Source organism: Doryrhamphus excisus, linkage group LG12 (genome assembly GCF_037039965.1).
Source record: "Doryrhamphus excisus strain RoL-2023G ecotype Guam linkage group LG12, RoL_Dexc_Guam_v1.1, whole genome shotgun sequence".
In the NCBI taxonomy this organism is placed as follows: Eukaryota; Metazoa; Chordata; class Actinopteri; order Syngnathiformes; family Syngnathidae; genus Doryrhamphus; species Doryrhamphus excisus.
In genome coordinates, this window is record NC_136368.1 from 18,630,950 (window position 1) to 18,652,479 (window position 21,530).

General features: G+C 40.0%; 1 protein-coding gene across 1 annotated transcript in view; it reads right to left on the reverse strand.

Moving 5' to 3' along the window:
* Positions 1-21,530, reverse strand: part of galnt13 (polypeptide N-acetylgalactosaminyltransferase 13) — a 34,005-nt gene that overhangs the window by 10,181 nt on the left and 2,294 nt on the right. Inside the window, exons 3-13 of the mRNA XM_078795160.1 lie at positions 18,757-18,925; positions 16,499-16,665; positions 15,344-15,345; positions 14,531-14,545; positions 14,228-14,418; positions 13,958-14,128; positions 13,122-13,239; positions 11,830-12,010; positions 6,773-6,912; positions 4,744-4,842; positions 4,115-4,249 (exon numbers count right to left, since the gene is read on the reverse strand). Coding sequence (XP_078651286.1) covers positions 4,115-4,249; positions 4,744-4,842; positions 6,773-6,912; positions 11,830-12,010; positions 13,122-13,239; positions 13,958-14,128; positions 14,228-14,418; positions 14,531-14,545; positions 15,344-15,345; positions 16,499-16,665; positions 18,757-18,925 — 1,388 coding nt within the window. The remainder of the gene's footprint in view (positions 1-4,114; positions 4,250-4,743; positions 4,843-6,772; positions 6,913-11,829; positions 12,011-13,121; positions 13,240-13,957; positions 14,129-14,227; positions 14,419-14,530; positions 14,546-15,343; positions 15,346-16,498; positions 16,666-18,756; positions 18,926-21,530) is intronic.

Sequence of the window (21,530 nt, forward strand, 5' to 3'; positions counted from 1 at the left end):
CCAACTGGCTCGTGGTGGCCCGTAACGGCGGCAAGAAAATTTCAAAATGTTTAAGATTTTCGTGTCCACCAAGTGGACCCAAATATCGCAACCAATCCGCCTATTGGAATCTACTGGAATGTAATGGCGCGAGCCAATTTGCGCCAATGAAGCTAGGAGTCCACTGGGCCGGCGCCAGTTGGCGCCAGTTGGTGCCAGTTCGCGGCGCCTAGTGTCGCACCAATAAGGTGCCTAGTGGCGTGCAGTGGCTCAAACTGCCTCCCAACTGGCTCGTGGTGGCCCGTAACGGCTTCAAAAATTGAGTTTGGCAGCAAGAAAATTTCAAAATGTTTAAGATCTTCGTGTCCACCAAGTGGAACCAAATGTCGCAAACAATTCGCCTATTGGAATCCACTGGAATGTAATGGCGCGAGCCAAGTTGCGCCAATGAAGCTAGGAGTCCACTGGGCCGGCGCCAGTTGGTTCCAGTTCGCGCCAATGCAATTTGCTGTGGGGCCTAGTGGCGTGCAGTGGCTCAAACTGCCTCCCAACTGGCTCGTGGTGGCTCGTAACGGTGGCAAAAATTTTGTTTGGCGGCAAGAAAATTTCAAAATGTTTAAAATCTTCGTGTCCACCAAGTGGAAACAAATGTCGCAAACAATCCGCCTATTGGAATCCACTGGAATGTAATGGCGTGAGCCAAGTTGCGCCAATGAAGCTAGGAGTCCAATGGCCCGGCGCCAGTTGGTGCCAGTTTGCGCCAATGCAATTTGCTGTGGCGCCTAGTGTCGCACCAATAAGGTGCCTAGTGGCTCAAACTGCCTCCCAACTGGCTCGTGGTGGCCCGTAACAGCAGCAAAAATTTAGTTTGGTGGCAAGAAAATGTCTAAATGCTTAAAATCTTCGTGTCCACCAAGTGGACCCAAATATCGCAACCAATCCGCCTATTGGAATCCACTGGAATGTAATGGCGCGAGCCAATTTGCGCCAATGAAGCTAGGAGTCCACTGGGCCGGCGCCAGTTGGCGCCAGTTGGTGCCAGTTCGCGGCGCCTAGTGTCGCACCAATAAGGTGCCTAGTGGCGTGCAGTGGCTCAAACTGCCTCCCAACTGGCTCATGGTGGCCCGTACCAGCGTCAAAAATTGAGTTTGGCAGCAAGAAAATTTCAAAATGTTTAAGATCTTCGTGTCCACCAAGTGGAACCAAATGTCGCAAACAATTCGCCTATTGGAATCCACTGGAATGTAATGGCACGAGCCAAGTTGCGCCAATGAAGCTAGGAGTCCAATGGGTCGGCGCCAGTTTGCGCCAAAGATTAAGTGATTGGTGTTAAACTAATGTTCGCTCGGCATGTTCCCATGTTGCCGTTATTCGGCACCACAGCGAGCCACTACGCGCCAATCACATAATCTTTGGCGCTAATTGGCGCAAACTGGCACCAACTGGCCCCGGCCCAGTGGACTCCTAGCATCAATGGCGCAACTTGGCTCGCACCATTACTCATTTGCGCCCAAATTGCATACCACTGCAAGGACAAAATACATGCAAGTGTAAACTAGGCTTCACAAGTCGTATTCTCATGGGAATGACGTTCCCGGTTGCACACCAAATATCAATGTTCTCATGTGGATTATGTTTCTGAAAATAGTCACACCAGCGTCCAATGTCCCAAGGAGCAATTTCGGGGCTAAAGCGCCTCTAAGAATGTCTGGTCTGATCAATCAAAGTCCTTCAGGGAATCATATTTCCCTGTTCATGTGGTGTGGAAAATATCAAAGTTCTTGTGGGAATAGTTTTTCTTCTCCCCCTGTAAATTTCCCTTCTTACAATATAAAGCAACTGATTGGTAAATTGCAAATGGCTTTAAACTTCAGGTGGAAAGATATAATGAATGAGAATAGAGGTCAGGTGATCCTGGGCAAAGCGACGAGCCAATGAAATATAAATGGTTAATGTAGCCGCTCAGGATTTCAGCCAGTGTCTTTCACAAGCGGGCTAAAAATAAACGTAAGTCAGTGACTGAGGTGAAACCCTGTGGCTATATACAACAGAGACCAGTCCTCTCCATTTATGAATTATTCTCGTTTTTATATTAAGGATGCACCCCGAGAACAATGGGCAATGAATTGATTTCTCTGAGGGCTTGTTCGCTGCTACTTGGAAAGATCTCCATTCCTTCCAGTATTGTATCTACATGTCAAATACAAATACATCTCAATGATTGAGTAACCATAACGTAGTCAACGTCATTTTCGCTGTATATGATATCATTCGTTTCGTTGACTCAACTTGCTAAGTTTGCTCTGATTCGTCCTACTCCTTTTCAGACATGTTGAATTATGCACATGTAAGCCCTTGTTTATCTCTATACGTGAATTTCTGCTATTCATTAGAGCCCTCCAGACATTAAATAACATCCCTATAGTCACTTTTACACTCATATTACCCAGTAGAGTCCATATAAGCAGAGAAAATAATATGAGAATCTTGCTTATGTGTGTTTCAACGAATACATGCTGGATGTGTATGACCACAACTGTAGCTTGTGTTACTATTATGACATATGATAGTATGTACTATGATGTACTATTATTATATTATTGTGATGAGGAAGATTATTATGTTATTGTGAGATAAATTCCAAAATGATATTAGCCTGACATTGGCAATGAAGTCGGCTGCACGGTGGACGATGGTTAGCGTGCAGACCTCGCAGCGAGGAGACCATGGTTCAATTCCACCCTCGGCCATCTCTGTGTGCTAGGTGCTAAAACATTCATTTTCTACCGTTTTCCACACAAGGGTTGCGGGGGTGCTGGAGCCTATCCCAGCTGTCTTCGGGTGAGACTCTGGACTGGTGGTCAGCCAATCACAGGGCACATATAGACAAACAACCATTCACACTCACATTCATAACTATGGACAATTTGGAGTCGCCAATTAACCTTGCATGTTTTGGAATGAGGAAACCGGAGTACCTGGAGAAAACCCACGCATGCACGGGGAGAACATGCAAACTCCACACAGGGAATTGAACCCTGGTCTCCTAGCTGTGAGGTCTGCGCGCTAACCACTCGATTGCCGTGCCGCCCGCTAGATTTATTAGCGACTCCAAATTGTCCATAGGTATGACTGTGAGTGTGAATGGTTGTTTGTCTATATGTGCCCTGTGATTGGCTGGCCACCAGTCCAGGGTGTACCCCGCCTCTCGCCCGAAGACAGCTGGGATAGGCTCCAGCACCCTCGTGAGGAAAAGCGGTAGAAAATGAATGAATGAATGTTACTAGTGACATCTAGTGGCCAATATAGAACTACAGTTCATTAATGCCATGTTTCCTTCTATGCCTTAGTTTCTGTTTCCATGCCCTTATTTTGTAGCCACTTCCTTTGATGTTCCTTTTCGTTCACTCTCACCTTTACACACCTGCCTCTAATTTTCTGTTCCCTATTTAGTTCAGGTGTGTGCTCCTTCCTGTCGGTTCATTGTTTATAATTTGTTTGGTTTGGCCAGTTGCTGTTTCTCTGCTGCTGCATAGTGCAATTATTATTAAAAAGACATTTTTTTTTGTGTTTCGTTTAGAAAGTTTAGGCCAGGAATATGTACCATTTGGTTAAATATGCATTTTTTTGGATTAATCTAATAATAGGCCATAATCAACCACAAAACAGAAATAATTTATTATTTAATACAGTGGTTCCCAAAGTGGGGTACGTCAATTGGCACAGGGGGTACGTGGACAAAAATGAAAACAGTCCAAATTGCGCGCCTGAACACCTCACAGTGCGAGGCGACCGCAGCAGGAAGGAGATAGAGCGGCAAGTTGTTCATTGTTCTGTGTGCATCATAAAAACAAATATGTAAGTCTGAATGATTACTTTGTGCATTAAGAGTGTTTCATCTTGAGGATTTCATTTATATATTCATTTATATAGTATACCTCAAAATCATATTCCCATTTGCCAACATACTGGTTGAGAGAAGAGAACACATCTGCTCAAGTCAACTGTGCAACCCGAGCGGCTGCTTTAAAAAACTGCCAAACAGCTCCATCTAGTGGTAGTGCTGTTTACAATGCAAATATCCTCAGACACATTTTTACCAGTTAACAATAAGGAAAAGCATCCGCTGTCTTACCTCAGCATCATACTCAAACATCTGATTGCCCTTCATGTGGTGACACTTGATCATGAGGACGGGCCCGTTGAGGTGGGAAACGTCCAAACAGAGGTCATCTGTCCGGATTTCTTTGTCCGCCGTGTATGAGAACACCTGAAACTCAAGAATAAGGAATATCAACATATCCAACCCTTTAAAATTTGATTATTTACATGATCGGATTCAAGTTTATTCTTGCTGCAGACTTTTGAATTGTTTAAGAATCCAACATCCAGCTAGGACCATAGCATTTCAGTATGTGGAATCAAACATGCACATATAATTATATATGGTATAGTATGTTACAAAAATAAAAATAAAAATAAAAATAAAAATAAAAATAAAAATAAAAATAAAAATAAAAATAAAAATAAAAATAAAAATAAAAATAAAAATAAATTAAACTATAATAGGAAAGCAGGAAGTGAACAAATGTAACAGTTACTGATTGTAAAAGTACCAGATAGAGGGGTAGGATTTAATAAGCTTCTTCCTACTCCTTTTGGACATGTGGAACTGTGAACTGATTATGTGATGCATTCAATTGTAATCTGATGCATGTTCAAATGAAATTAAATTGGATTTTATGCATGCGTTTTTCTTCTCACCTGGTTTCCACCTATGCCATGGCAGTTGAAAAAGCCGACTTTGTCATTCTCCTTTCGTCCCATGTTGTCCAAACACTGGTTGGTCTCAACATTCCTGATCTAAAAATATGAAACACATTTACAGATACAAGTTAAAGCAACTATAAACCACTCAACATGAGATTTAAATATCCGTAGTACAGAAGAAGGCATTATTTTAGTAATATTCGATGTAAAATAATTATGTACCGGCAGAAGATAAATGTTTTTCATTTTGTTTAATTCTAAATATGTCATTTTTGTAATCAATGTTCAATATAGACTGTAGGGAAAAAAAATGACACCAATAGCAATCTCTGAGGATTAAAAGGGCAAATTTCTGATGCTGACATTTGGTTTTACAATTACTTCCAACCCTTGGAGACATAGTCATGCCAAAATCATTACTTTGACACTAAACTTTAACTCATAGGTTTAACATTTTTTCACTATTTCCACAAGAATCAATACTGTGAAGCACATTGATAGTTTACTGTTAGTACGGCCTTTCCCTACTGACTTCAATTATCTGTCATTGTTTCTCATGAGGGCTGCACGGTGGACGAGTGGTTAGAGTGCAGGTCTCACAGCGAGGAGATTTGTGTGGAGTTTGCATGTTCTTCCCAGGTTTTCTACTCCATATTCCAAAAACATGCTAGGTTAATTGGCAACTCCAAATTGTCCATAGTTATAAATGTGAGTGTGAATGGTTGTTTGTCTATATGTGCCCTGTGATTGGCTGGCTGGCCACCAGTCCAGGGTGTACCCCGCCTCTCGCCTGAAGACAGCTGGGATAGGCTCCAGCACCCCCTGCGACCCTCGTGAGGAAAAAGCGGTAGAAAATGAATGAATGTTTCTCATGAGGGCTGCACGGTGGATGAGTGGTTAGAGTACAGGTCTCAAAGCGAGGAGATCTGTGTGGAGTTTGCATGTTCTTCCCGGGTTTTCTACTCCGGTTTCCTCCCACATTCCGAAAACATGCCAGGTTAATTGGTGACTCCAAATTGTCCATAGCTATGAATGTGAGTGTGAATGGTTGTTTGTCTATATGTGCCTTGTGATTGGCTGGCCACCAGTCCAGGATAGGGTGTACCCCACCTCTTGCCCACAGACAGCTGGAATAGGCTCCAGCACCCCCGCGACCCTTGTGAGGAAAAAGCGGTAGAATGAATGAATGTTTCTCACGAGGGCTGCGCGGTGCTCGAGTGGTTACAGTACAGGTCTCACAGCAAAGAGATCTGTGTTGAGTTTGCATGTTCTTCCCAGGTTTTCTACTCCGGTTTCCTCCCACATTCCAAAAACATGCTAGGTTAATTGGCAACTCCAAATTGTCCATAGGTATGAATGTGAGTGTGAATGGTTGTTTGTCTATATGTGCCTTGTGATTGGCTGGCTGCCCACCAGTCCAGGGTGTACCCCGCCTCTCGCCTGAAGACAGCTGGGATAGGCTCCAGCACCCATATGACCCTCGTGAGCGGTAGAAAAATGAATGAATGAATGGTATGAACTTGGTTGCACGGCGATCGAGTGGTTAGCACGCAGGCCTCTTCTGAAGACAGCTGCGGTAGGCTCCAGGAAGGAACAGAAAGGCATGAACTTGGCAATAATAGCCATCAAAATTCTCAAGTTCATTTTCATTTATTATGTGGGGGCCTAAAAATTGATGTGTAAATATACGTATTAACTAAATTTGTCATTTGCTGTACTTGTGTATTTTATCTCAGCATTACATAAAAGACTGAGAAGCTTCTTTACCCAAGCTTTATATACCCAACCCACCATGTACAGCAGCTCTGTGTAAACATATGCTTGGAGCAATACCTGCTGCACCAACATCCCACTGTTTGTTTATCATATGCGTACAATCCGAACACAAGGGGATGTTGAAACTCATCAACTTCTTTAAGCTCCTCCCAAAGCAATAACGTTTTCGGACTACACAACCCTGAAGCAAAAAGACGTGCGATTCAAAGCACAAAAGATCAAAAGTACAAAAAAAAAAAGCTCATACTTCACCAAGTGAGTAATATCTTCTTGGGATCTGCGAGTCTGGGTAGATGTTCTCCAGATACCAGGAGAACGGCTTGCACTTTAAGGCTTCACGGAGGGCTTTTCGAGAAGAAACATCGCCATAGTTCACTCGCATCACTCCTGCAGGCCCAGTTCATACACATCATTAGTAAGTGCCTAAACTTTTTTGCTTTATTTATTTGTTCAAAACACGTAATAAATATCGTAATAAATACATATTCCCTGACAATCTCAATTAACGTCAAGTGTATGATTTTTTTTTTTTATACGACATATGAGGAATTGTCTTTTTCATTTCTCTAACAATGCAACAATTGTTGAAAATGTGAGCTCTTTTAGCCAAATGGAAACCCCATGATGCATCAGCCTGCGTGATCCTCAGGCAGTTTGCACGCACACACACACTCAAAAACACATTACGCTGAATGTTTCTCTGCTTCATGAGCACGTGCAGATCAATCCAAAGAGGGTAATTACCCCGAAAGAGCATGGTTGAAAAATAAAGTAGAATAGACTAAAATGTCTTAAAGCGTTATTGAGGAAATGAATCTGTATATGAAATGTACATTTAGGTATATTACAGACAAACAATATCATTCATTTTCTACCGCTTATCCTCACGAGGGTCACGGGGGGTGCTGGAGCCTATCCCAGCTGTCTTCGGGCGAGAGGCGGGGTACACCCTGGACTGGTGGCCAGCCAATCACAGGGCACATATAGACAAACAACCATTCACACTCACATTCATACCTATGGACAATTTGGAGTCGCTAATTAACCTAGCATGTTTTTGGAATGTGGGAGGAAACCGGAGTACCCGGAGAACATGCAAACTCCACACAGAGATGGCCGAGGGTGGAATCAAACTCGGGTCACCTAGCTGTGACATTGTGATATTGCTATATTTACTGAATACAAATATAATATAAGGCATTAAGACCACAATTTGAACTTAACAATGTGAATGTAGTATTCTACATTGGTCACTAGGTGTCAGTAATTGTCCAGAGAGCCCATAATAATAATAATAATTCTTATATATATATATACAGTGAAGAAAATAAGTATTTGAACACCCTGCTATTTTGCTATTTCTCCCACTTAGAAATCATGGAGGGGTCTGAAATTTTCATCGTAGGTGCATGTCCACTGTGAGAGAGATAAACTAAAAAGAAAAATCCAGAAATCACAATGCATGATTTTTTAACAATTTATTTGTGTGATACAGCTGCAAATAAGTATTTGAACACCTGTGTATCATCTAGAATTCTGACCCTGAAAGACCTGTTAGTCTGCCCATTAGAAGTCCACCTGCACTCCATGTATCATCCTGAATCAGATGCACCTGTTTGAGGTCGTTAGCTGCATAAAGACACCTGTCCACCCCATACAATCAGTAAGACTTTAACTTGTAACATGGCGAAGACCAAAGAGCTGTCCAAAGACACCAGAGACAAAATTGTACACCTCCACAAGGCTGGAAAGGGCTACGGAGCAATTACCAAGCAGCTTGGTGAAAAAAGGTCCACTGTTGGAGCTATCATTAGAAAATGGAAGAAGCTAAACATGACGGTCAATCTCAATCGGAGTGGAGCCCCATGCAAGATATCACCTCGTGGGGTCTCAATGATTCTAAGAAAGGTGAGGAATCAGCCCAGAACTACACGACAGGACTTGGTCAATGACCTGAAAAGAGCTGGGACCACCGTTTCCAAGGTTACTGTAGGTAATACACTAAGACGTCATGATGTGAAATCATGCATGGCACGAAAGGTTCCCCTGCTTAAACCAGCACATGTCAAGGCCCGTCTTAAGTTTGCATATGACCATTTGGATGATACAGAGGAGTCATGGGAGAAAGTTTTATGGTCAGATGAGACCAAAATAGAACTTTTTGGTCATAATTCCAATAAGCGTGTTTGGAGGAAGAAGAATGAAGAGTACAATCCGAAGAACACCATCCCTACTGTGAAGCATGGGGGTGGTAGCATCATGCTTTGGGGGTGTTTTTCTGCACATGGGACAGGACGAGTGCACTGCATTAAAGAGAGGATGACTGGGGCCGTGTATTGTGAGATTTTGGGGAACAACCTCCTTCCCTCTGTCAGAGCATTGAAGATGGGTCGTGGCTGGGTCTTCCAACACGACAACGACCCGAAGCACACAGCCAGGAAAACCAAGGAGTGGCTCCGTAAGAAGCATATCAAGGTTCTAGCATGGCCCAGCCAGTCTCCAGACCTGAACCCAATCGAAAATCTTTGGAGGGAGCTCAAACTCCGTGTTTCTCAGCGACAGCCCAGAAACCTGACTGATCTAGAGAAGATCTGTGTGGAGGAGTGGGCCAAGATCCCTCCTGCAGTGTGTGCAAACCTGGTGAAAAACTACAGGAAACGTTTGACCTCTGTAATAGCAAACAAAGGCTACTGTACCAAATATTAACATTCATTTTCTCAGGTGTTCAAATACTTATTAGCAGCTGTATCACACAAATAAATTGTTAAAAAATCATGCATTGTGATTTCTGGATTTTTCTTTTTAGTTTATCTCTCTCACAGTGGACATGCACCTACGATGAAAATTTCAGACCCCTCCATGATTTCTAAGTGGGAGAAATAGCAAAATAGCAGGGTGTTCAAATACTTATTTTCTTCACTGTATATATATATATAATAAAATATTATTATTATATATTGCGTGTATTATATTTTATATAATATTATGATAATAATTCATTCATTTTCTACCACTTTTCCTCACGAGGGTATAATAATAATAATAATAATTATATATATATATATATTATAATAATAAAATATTATTTTTATTATATATTGTGTGTATTATATTTTATATAATATTACAATAATAATTCATTCATTTTCTACCACTTTTCCTCATGAGGGTATAATAATAATAATAATAATAATAATAATTATTATTATTATTATTATTATTATTATTATTATTATTATTATTATTATTATTATTATCATTATTATTATTATTATTATTATTATTATTGTTATTATTATTATACTAATAATAATAATAATAATAATTATTATTATTATTATTATAGGGCTGCACGGCGGTCGAGTGGGGACCCTTGTGAGGAAAAGCGGTAGAAAATGAATGAATTAATAATAATAATAATAATAATCATCATCATCATTTGCGGAAATTCACTTTTTGCGGTGGAGTCTAGAACCAATTAACTGTGATAAAACAAGGGATAAATGTACACCTATTACCCAGTGCTTCTCAATTAGCTTCTGTAGGGAACCTCCCATCAGATCCCAGCCCCCACCCCCACCCCCCCCTCACACCCCACCCTACAACCACCTGTCTATGAGGCAGATGCTTTAATTAATTTAAGTCCGATATAAGCAAAGGGAAAGTCTTGTCTTGTTCTGAGCATCACATGTTGCACGTGATGAATCGCCTCTTTGAACTTGAAATCACCTGCTCAGCTCAGGGAAAAGGAAGGAGGAGATGTACCTTTAATAGTATCACCAGATGCCTCTCACAAACTCACACACACTATTCCCATACTATTCTCCCTAAAGCCTCGCTGTAACAGGCGGGCGATGGAGTTGGGCCAAGCTGTACAGAAAAGCTCATCCATCACAGCACCTCCATCTAAACGTGCCCATGGAGAATCCTGCTAAGGTGAAACGGAAGGTCACAATTTGTTCCGTAAAAATCAGCAGATTACACGTAATCCCTTGAAGGTTGGCAGGTATCTAAAATATTTAACCACAGATTTCCAGTGGAGCCTAGTAGGAGACTAATCACACGACCATGGTGAAATTGTTCTCATGTGTCTGTAAGAGACCCGGGTCTTGTTAGCAGATATGGATGTTTACCACCAACCGCCTGACCTCATGTTACCTGCTTGTGATGTGACATTCATCTGCAATACGTACAAGCAAAAGGAGATGTAGCAGGCCACCTCCACAATCTGAGATTCAGTAGAAGAGTCAGTGGCCCCCTAAATAGTTTTATATTTTTTATTGATTTTTTTTATTTTTTATTGATTTTTAATTTTTATTGATTTTTTCTATTGATTTTTTTATTGATTTTTTTTATTGATTTTTTTTATAGATTTATTTTTTATTTTTTATTATTTATTTATTTTTTTACCAATAAAATCTCTGACAAATTTCATAAAATAAGGCAAAAGCAGGATAATAAGCAAGCCAATAAGCAGGCTAATATTAGCCTACTACTACTACTACTAGTACTAGTACTACTACTACTACCACTACTAGTAGCAATCAGAAGAAGAAGAATAATGATAGTAATAATAATAGGCTATAATAATATAATAGTGATTATTATATAGGGGCTGCACGGCGGTCTAGTGGTTAGCGCGCAGACCTCACAGCTAGGAGACCAGAGTTCAATCCCACTTTCGGCCATCTCTGTGTGGAGTTTGCATGTTCTCCCCCGTGCACGTGTGGGTTTTCTCCGGGTACTCCGGTTTCCTCCCACATTCCAAAAACATGCTAGGTTAATTAGCGACTCCAAATTGTCCATAGGTATGAATGTGAGTGTGAATGGTTGTTTGTCTATATGTGCCCTGTGATTGGCTGGCGGACCAGTCCAGGGTGTACCCTGCCTCTCGCCCGAAGACAGCTGGGATAGGCTCCAGCACCCCTGCGACCCTCATGAGGAAAAAACGGTAGAAAATGAATGAATTAATGATTTTTCTATAATTGATCACTGTTTTTTTTAATGTCTAGTACATTCATTCATATCCTGTGCATCTCCAGGAGGCTGGAGATGGAGATCCTCAAAACCTAGTGACGCCCCTGACAAGAGCTATATCAACTAGCATGCTTTTATGCATATGAAAATATTTTTTTACAGCAATAACTGTGATGTAAAATCTGTATAGCAACATACAAGAAGGTATTTCATTGTAGTATTTCCTACCCTTTAGCTTATAATCTTAGTACTATAATGTAGTGCACCACTGCAAACTACAACCACTATAATTGTCTCTAATAGTCAGAAAAGTAAGAAGTTCTGCACCTGGTGATATGACGTAAAAGAAATCTTTGAATTCATCCATCCAGACTTCTGCCAGTCGCCTGTTGTTCTTGTTTATAACTTGGCTCGTTCCACCGGGGAAACTGTAAGGAGTCGCCTTCCGGAAAACATGACCAACATGGGAACATGTGACAATCTCCAAGGAGCCGCCACACTGCCAGATCTGCACAGATATAGAAACAGTGTAGATAAAAATAAAAATGTTTCTATTATGCACCAAAATCAATGCTATATTTATTACTTATAGAAATTGTAGCATTTGCATTGCATAGAATACTTACAATATATACAACAAGTAGCCATATATCCCTGGCAAAACGAACTTATCATAAAATATTTTGTCAAGAAAAGAACAGTTCATCGATCGTGAACCCCCACAACGCAGATCAACAGTTGCCATGGAGATGACGAGGTCCAATCTCTGAGGAACTCCATCTCCTTGTGATTGAAGTTCTCATTAGAGACATCCAAGAACAGTGTATCATCAGCATTGCAGTAATGGTGGACTTCCTATAAATTCAAAGAAGGCTCTGCCAAGCCCCCCCACCCCCCCCCCCCCCCCCCTCCCGGGTTATTAAAATCGATCGGAAACACACTGCGGTAACAAAAAGGCAATCCAAAGCACAAATGGCATTTTGATATAGTCTGCTTAATAGGCAGGAAATGGGCTTTTATTTACATTCAGTGTCAGCAGGTTAAAGAAAAAGGACAAAAACAACAATGTCTTTGAACACTACTTCCTTAGAGCTTGGCACTCACTAACATTGGGAGTCAAATTGGTAATGGTAATGGTAATGGTAATGGTAATGGTAATGGTAATGGTTTAATTTCATTTGAACATGCATCAGATTACAATTGAATGCATCACATAATCAGTTCACAGTTCCACATGTCCAAAAGGAGTAGGAAGAAGCAAAGCTTATTAAATCCTACCCCTCCATCTGGTACTTTTACAATCAGTAACTGTTACATTTGTTCACTTCCTGCTTTCCTAATATAGTTTAAGTTGTTTTTTTTATGTTTTTTGTTATTTTATTTGATTTTTTATTTTATTTTTGTCACGTACCAAAGTACGAGGTGATTTGACCATTCCATAGTTGTTTTTGTAACATTTGTTCACTTCCTGCTTTCCTAATATAATTTTTTAAATTTATTTTATTTTTTTAATGTGGTTATTTTCATTTATTTATTTTTTATTTATTTTTTGTCATATACCGAAGTACGAGGAAGTGTATATTAAGTGATACGTGGTAAAAAAAAGTGTTCGCACTCACTCTGAAAGACATCTCCAGGTTCTCTCCACCCCAGATGTCCATTCCTGGATCATACCTTCCTATTTCTTCAAAGTAGGATTTGTCTATAGAGAACAGCCCCCCTGCCATGGTGGGGGTCCTGGAAAATAGAAGAGAATATTGCAATTCTTACGTCATACAGTGATGATGACTATTTCTGAACCAGCTCTTGAGCTACAGCTCAGAACTAAATCTGGACCAGCACTAAAATTCATTTTAATGTACTGGTTGAGTACATTGGGTATAATTCTGCCCAATTAGGAGTTACAGTATGTTTCATGGGCTGCACAGTGAATGAGTGGTTAGCGCACAGGCCTCACAGCTTGGAGACTCAAGTTCGATTCCCCCCTCGGGTATCTCTGTGTGAAGTTTGTATGTTCTCCCCGTGCATGCGTGGGTTTTTCTCCCGGTACTCTGGTTTCCTCCCACATTCCAAAAACATGCTAGGTTAATTAGCGACTCCAAATTGTCCAAAGGTATGAATGTGAGTGTGAATGGTTGTTTGTCTATATGTGCCCTGTGATTGGCTGGCCACCAGTCTCGCCTGAAGACAGCTGGGATAGGCTCCAGCACATCCGCTCCAGTGGTAGTAAATGAATGAATGAATGAGTATGTTTGATGCTCATGCTTTATTATGACTTGCATCGTTAGAGACAGTTAATGATGTTATGTCATGTTATTAGCCTTAACCATGGTAAAAATAACTCTTTTTGTGTCATCTCACTTCCTCTCAGTCTTTCGTCAAGCCATTTCTCCCAAAAGCAATGTCAAACACATTTTCTCAAGTTTTTCAAATGAATGAGAACTCTTGTGTGTACCTGACAGGAAGCGTTCTGTCACCCTTGCGTCGATCCATCTCCCGCTGGGGAACAGGGTACCAGCGAAAATTCAGCTTCCAGTTAAATCCCCCATAGGCCATATCCGAGCCGGCCATGTATTCGAAAGTCTCGTCACTGATGACATCAATGATGGGACACACTACTGCTGTCCTAAAACCAAACAAACCAACATCAGTCAGAAAACTATAAATCATAATAACAGTATACATTTACAGTAAGCTAAGCTTACACCAATAGAATGATACCCACCTGTCCTCTTTGATACGGGCCAGCAGGGGTTCCAACCACCCGACCGTACACTCACAATGGGCGTCCAAGAATGTGATGACCTGACCTCTCGTGGCAGCTGCCCCTCTCAATCTGGCTTGGATGAGACCAGAACGGTGCTGCATCCTCAGGATCTTTACTGGTACCTCCAGAGTCTGGACATAGTCCTCCAACTTTTTACCTACAGTGAAGAAAATAAGTATTTGAACACCCTGCTATTTTGCTATTTCTCCCACTTAGAAATCATGGAGGGGTCTGAAATTTTCATCGTAGGTGCATGTCCACTGTGAGAGAGATAAACTAAAAAGAAAAATCCAGAAATCACAATGCATGATTTTTTAACAATTTATTTGTGTGATACAGCTGCAAATAAGTATTTGAACACCTGAGAAAATGAATGTTAATATTTGGTACAGTAGCCTTTGTTTGCTATTACAGAGGTCAAACGTTTCCTGTAGTTTTTCACCAGGTTTGCACACACTGCAGGAGGGATCTTGGCCCACTCCTCCACACAGATCTTCTCTAGATCAGTCAGGTTTCTGGGCTGTCGCTGAGAAACACAGAGTTTGAGCTCCCTCCAAAGATTTTCGATTGGGTTCAGGTCTGGAGACTGGCTGGGCCATGCTAGAACCTTGATATGCTTCTTACGGAGCCACTCCTTGGTTTTCCTGGCTGTGTGCTTCGGGTCGTTGTCGTGTTGGAAGACCCAGCCACGACCCATCTTCAATGCTCTGACAGAGGGAAGGAGGTTGTTCCCCAAAATCTCACAATACACGGCCCCAGTCATCCTCTCTTTAATGCAGTGCACTCGTCCTGTCCCATGTGCAGAAAAACACCCCCAAAGCATGATGCTACCACCCCCATGCTCCACAGTAGGGATGGTGTTCTTCGGATTGTACTCTTCATTCTTCTTCCTCCAAACACGCTTATTGGAATTATGACCAAAAAGTTCTATTTTGGTCTCATCTGACCATAAAACTTTCTCCCATGACTCCTCTGTATCATCCAAATGGTCATATGCAAACTTAAGACGGGCCTTGACATGTGCTGGTTTAAGCAGGGGAACCTTTCGTGCCATGCATGATTTCACATCATGACGTCTTAGTGTATTACCTACAGTAACCTTGGAAACGGTGGTCCCAGCTCTTTTCAGGTCATTGACCAAGTCCTGTCGTGTAGTTCTGGGCTGATTCCTCACCTTTCTTAGAATCATTGAGACCCCACGAGGTGATATCTTGCATGGGGCTCCACTCCGATTGAGATTGACCGTCATGTTTAGCTTCTTCCATTTTCTAATGATAGCTCCAACAGTGGACCTTTTTTCACCAAGCTGCTTGGTAATTGCTCCGTAGCCCTTTCCAGCCTTGTGGAGGTGTACAATTTTGTCTCTGGTGTCTTTGGACAGCTCTTTGGTCTTCGCCATGTTACAAGTTAAAGTCTTACTGATTGTATGGGGTGGACAGGTGTCTTTATGCAGCTAACGACCTCAAACAGGTGCATCTGATTCAGGATGATACATGGAGTGCAGGTGGACTTCTAATGGGCAGACTAACAGGTCTTTCAGGGTCAGAATTCTAGATGATACACAGGTGTTCAAATACTTATTTGCAGCTGTATCACACAAATAAATTGTTAAAAAATCATGCATTGTGATTTCTGGATTTTTCTTTTTAGTTTATCTCTCTCACAGTGGACATGCACCTACGATGAAAATTTCAGACCCCTCCATGATTTCTAAGTGGGAGAAATAGCAAAATAGCAGGGTGTTCAAATACTTATTTTCTTCACTGTAAATAGTCTGAATTACAACAAGTGGGACTTGAATCCCTGAATCAGCTCCAATGGTCTTTCATGTTTTATTGTGCATCTTAAAGCCCATATATTATATTATGAAGTTTACTTTAAAAATGCTTTTAGGACATCATTTTGTGTCTGTAATTTTAATGCTAATGAGCTGGTAATGAGGTATCACGATCATGAGGAAGTACGTTTTTCTTTCATGATGTAATAAAGCAAGTGTTTAAGAACCTCTTCTCTCAAAAGTGGAGCCATAAATTGAAGGAGATTATATATTTTTCTCATGTTAGATAAACAGGCTCTTGGAACACACGTTACTGTTATAACATCATTAAAAAAGACGTTTAACTATATGTGCTCAACAGTAAATACTGCTTCCATGGAGAGAATAATTTCCTTAAAGTAAAACCCTTAATTAATTTAAGTAATTAAGTACAGGATCGGTCATTCACCAACCTCTGTCACTGAAGTCGTCCACCAGGACAATTTCCACAAGTAAGTGCCTAGAAGAGTGCGTGATGGCGCTGTGGACTGTCCGTAGCAGCGTGCTCCATGCCTCGTTGTGGAACACGATGACGATGCTTGTGTTGGGCAAGTTGTCAGGGTACACCTTGGTCTTGCAGCTAATCAGACGCAAAGACATAAGCATAGTCATGGTATACATGAGTATCGAATGCTGGTTTGGTTTTTGTCAATTTTTAAGCGTAAAAATGTCTAAATAAACTAAAATACATGTAAGATTCAGTGAGGTACAAAAAAGATAAGGTAACATGGTTTAAAAAAACTGTTTAAAATGCTTAAATATGGTTAGAGCATTTAAGAGTAGTAATACTTCATGTCATACATATAAAATTCAGTTGTAAAAGAAAAAAAATACTATTTTTTTATGTTTGTTTCTAAAATAACCAAATCTCCATTGTTGGCGTTTGGGTGTAATACCGCAAAATCCACTAGGGGGTGCTAGCAGCGATGGCGGTATAGAGTAGGTGACAAAACGACAGAGGAAGAATAAATCCTGAGGGTGAATATACGTCAAGTCATCGTGGATTGTCTTCCTTATTCTGTACCACAGGTTAGTACAAAGTAGAGATAATTTATATTTTAACGGCTGTAAAGAGTTTAGAAAGTTGCTAGAGTAAACAGTTGACTGCTAAATGTTTGTTACAAAATGTGTTGTTAAAGCATTTGAACATAAGCGAAATGGCTAATGCTAGCCAGCTTTAATGTACAGTTAATAGCATGAAGCAGGCTAATTGAAAAATGTGAAATGTGTCTGGAAACAAATTGGCAATTGTTGATGTAATCATCTCATGACATCTGAATTGTTGTTATTTACGTGTTTAAGTGTTATTTATTTGAATATACGTCAAGTCATCGTGGATTGTCTTCATTATTCTGTACCACAGGATTTTCAAGGTGGTGGAGGAGCAACATACACAACAACCAGACTTGTTTCTATAAGAAAGAGAGGAGGATAAAACCATCACTACTAATATATCCTACGTATATTGGTTGACGCAATGTCCATCAGCGGTGACAACTGACACACATCATCACCTTAGTGAATGAAGGTGAATACACAATGACTCCCAAGAGTTGGAATGGGAGGGGAAATAAGCCAGCGAAACAGACAGCATTACTACTTTAGTCCTATCTATTCAGAGTGACAAGACTGACTGACACAACTAGGCCAGAAGGTTGCCCTCCAGCATAAAGACGTTATTGCTATTCAGTGTCAGCCATTCAGAAAAAATGACAAGCTATGGCGGGTACTCTGTCCGCAAAGGGATTTTTATTATATTTTATAATTATAGGGCCGGCAATTCATGGGCACAGGTCCTAAGTGCAATACAACGAGGAATAAAAGGGGGTGGTTTATTTCTCACATACTGTGGGGAAGTGGGGAATAATAAGGTTCCTCACAAACGTTGTTGTACTGAGATGTCTGATAAGATTTGTCTGAAAACCACATCAGCAGATATATCACCTCGTACTTCAGTATGTGGAAAAAATAATACAAAATAATTAAAAAAAATTGTTTAGTTATATCAGAAAGGCAGGAAGTGAACAAACCTGGAGATGTCTTTCAGAGTGAGTGAGAACGCTTTTTACCACGTATCACTTAATATACACTTCCTCGTACTTCAGTATGTGACAAAAAATAAATAAATAAAAATAACACAATAAAAATTAATAAAATAAATTTCAAAAAATTTAAAAAATATATATTAGGAAAGCAGGAAGTGAACAAATGTAACAATTACTGATTGTAAAAGTACCAGATGGAGGGGTAGGATTTAATAAGCTTTGCTTCTTCCTACTCCTTTTGGACATGTGGAACTGTGAACTGATTATGTGATGCATTCAATTGTAGTGAATGAAATAAAACCATTACCATTTAATAACCCTAAAAATATATAGTTTTTTTGGAGACTGATTTTTCTACAGGTGTGAATGTGAATGTTTTTTGTCAATATGTGTTCTGTTCTCATTGTCAGTAGTAAGTTAAAAAAACACACATTGTACTTTACTTTTTCAGTGTGTATCAATGACATTTTGATTTATTACTTCTACACCGTCCAATTTAACACACTGGCATTGATTGCATCAAGACACAAATGAAAGCGATCAGATAGATAGTATGAACTACAGTATATACACATCACTCCATGCGCATTATTAATAGATGAAGAAACAATAAACATGTCACGCACCCATCCAGCCTGACATCCGGTAAACTCCTGTTGAGTGCAATCATATCGCTGGCCATTAGATTGAACTGGTTTATCTCAAAGAGCTCCTTCATCTTCTCATGGTCCTCCTTGGGGATGTTCACCGCCTTGCCCATCTCACCCGGACCCTTGCGGTTACGAGATATCACAGCTGAAACGCAGCATAGATGCGTGTCACAAACAAACTCTTGATAACAGCAGATTCCCTCGTGCAATAAAATAAGATCCAATACAAGAACTGCATCAAAAATGCTGCCTTATTCTAGGAGTCAGTGTTCATTTTAATTTCACATCAATTTAGAATAGTGTATGAGTTCAGACACTTGAGATCAAAAACCAACTCACAGTTCCTCGCTGGCCCATTCTTTGTTGCCCACTGTTACTTTGGGTCAAAGGGCAACAAAGCATTAGAGCCAGCACCATTAGCACAATGTAAATAAATCCCGTGGCTTTATAATGGTGCCTTCACTCCATCTCGTTCTAATAATCTGTTCCAGCTGAGGCGATGTTTGCAATGAAAGCGGGACAGGCAGCTCGCAGTAGCTTCATGGCCGCAGGTTAAGCAGATCCTCTTCAACCGCTGACTAATCAAATGTGCTGATGTCAACTGATGGTTAACCTCAAGTGATTTTCTTCGTGTGTGCACAAGCTTCAAACTGATGGGCATCATTTGAGAGCTGATAGACCTGGAATGACAAAAACTATAAAAAAAAATATCGTATGGTCACTAGAAGCTGTGCTGTGATGTGGATGAGACAGCAGTGTATGGACGCCAGGTTTTTTAATGTGTTTATATTACACTATGTTATGTACAAATTTTCTTACGCTTATGTATGGAAGTTACTTTATGTGTGTGAATAATAATAGTACAATTCCCTTGGTAGTACGAGTCTAATGTGTGATGTCAGATAATGGAAGCCATTGTTTTATACACAATTGTATTCTGTAATGAATGAGTGACTTGCGTGCTTACATAATATCAAATGGGCGACGCATTTTGGGGCGTTGACAATATATATGGGAAAGAACTAGTTTTGACACATCAGTGAATGCCATATACGGTATTATCATTACAATAATGAATGGAAAAAATGGTCTCAGAATAATCTTAACAATAATATCATTCATCAGCAATAATTTTGACAACACAGCAAGGACGATAATAGGCATCTGGAACAGATTCTTTGGATTTACATTATATTTCATGTAAAATATTCATTTGGTTTTCGTACGATTGCATTCACAAAAGGCTTTTGGAACAAATTTATGACGAAAATTTATTTAATTTGATTTGGTTTGAACATGAAGAGCATAAGCGTAGAACTTCTGTTGGATCACACGAATGTGTTCAGTGTCAGTCTGCCCTTTCTGTGGCCTCTCGTGGTGGAATAATTGCAGCAATGTGTACTGAGAAGTTTTGTGAAGAAATTCTGCACGCATTATTTCTACTATTTAATTTTTTGAAATGCCTTCGGTTTTCCCCAGCTCATCTTTGTTATCAAAACCGCAGCAGCCAAGGTTAAATTCAGGTTGTCAACTGCATAAACATTCTTATCTTAACATCCTCTAGCAATTCTCTAACTCTAAGAATGGATTGTTGTGCATCACTGGAGCTTTTTCTGCTTTCGTATGCTTTCTCCTGATAAAATGACATCATTTATCAAGGTCGTTTTCAATACAAAATGACAAGGCCCAAGTGCATTTCAAATATGAAATACAACAGTTAGTTCATACCACAAACTTGTGATTTTTGTGTCTTTTCATTCATTACAATACATTGTTATTATTATTTTTTTTTATATCACCTTTTCCTCATATCTCGTCTCAACTATGGAACATAACAGGAAGATACCCTGCAGCCTAAAACAATATTAAATGTTTGTATGAAAATTAATGCATTATAATGTAAAGAATGTTGTGCATATTTCTGTTATCCCTACCAAACTGTAATAATAATTATTGAATTATTGAATTAGTCATACATAATTTAATGTTTTAGTAAGATAAAATATAGTGATTAACCTTTCCATGCATGCACTGATTGCCCTTTTATAACTGGAGTCCCTGCCTAGAATAGAAGGCGTCTCGGCTTTTATCAATATTACTGTTCTGGAAAACCATTATGACTAAGAATATAACTTTTACATGACGATAGTTCAATATTATATGAATTAATGGGTCTATTTTAGAAGAAAAACAACTTAATGGTAGTCTCCAGACATTTGTATCATAATTAGTGTCTGTAGCTGGCAGCACTGCCTCATTCTAACCTTAAAAGCAGCTTAGAAAGCTGCTTAGAATCCTGCTTACTGGAGGGCATGAGACGAAATGAAGTGTTTCAAAGGCCCAAATAAGTAAGCTACCGAAACCCACTCACTTTGGCATCGCCGTGCGATCATAATGCATGTGAGAATAGGAGTTAGGGCATCAATGTGAGGCAGGAGTGACACATTTTCCAAGGTTGAATTCAAGTATTTTGAAAGCACTTTCAAGTTCAATTTAAAAGCATTACAGAGTAGAGCTCGGCAAAACTACATACTCATATGGAAACTCCTAACAATGACAGCATTTATTCCCATTATGTCAATTTCCTTGACATTCTGCGGTTTAACAGCAAATTCCAATTCTGTGAGTCTCCTTTTATTTAAATCAATGCAGTATAAAGTCTTGAAATGCAAACATTATAAACCTATTAGCTATTCAAGGCTCATTTAACAGTTTAAAATGCAGCCCAGTAAACGCCAGATCCTACGGAG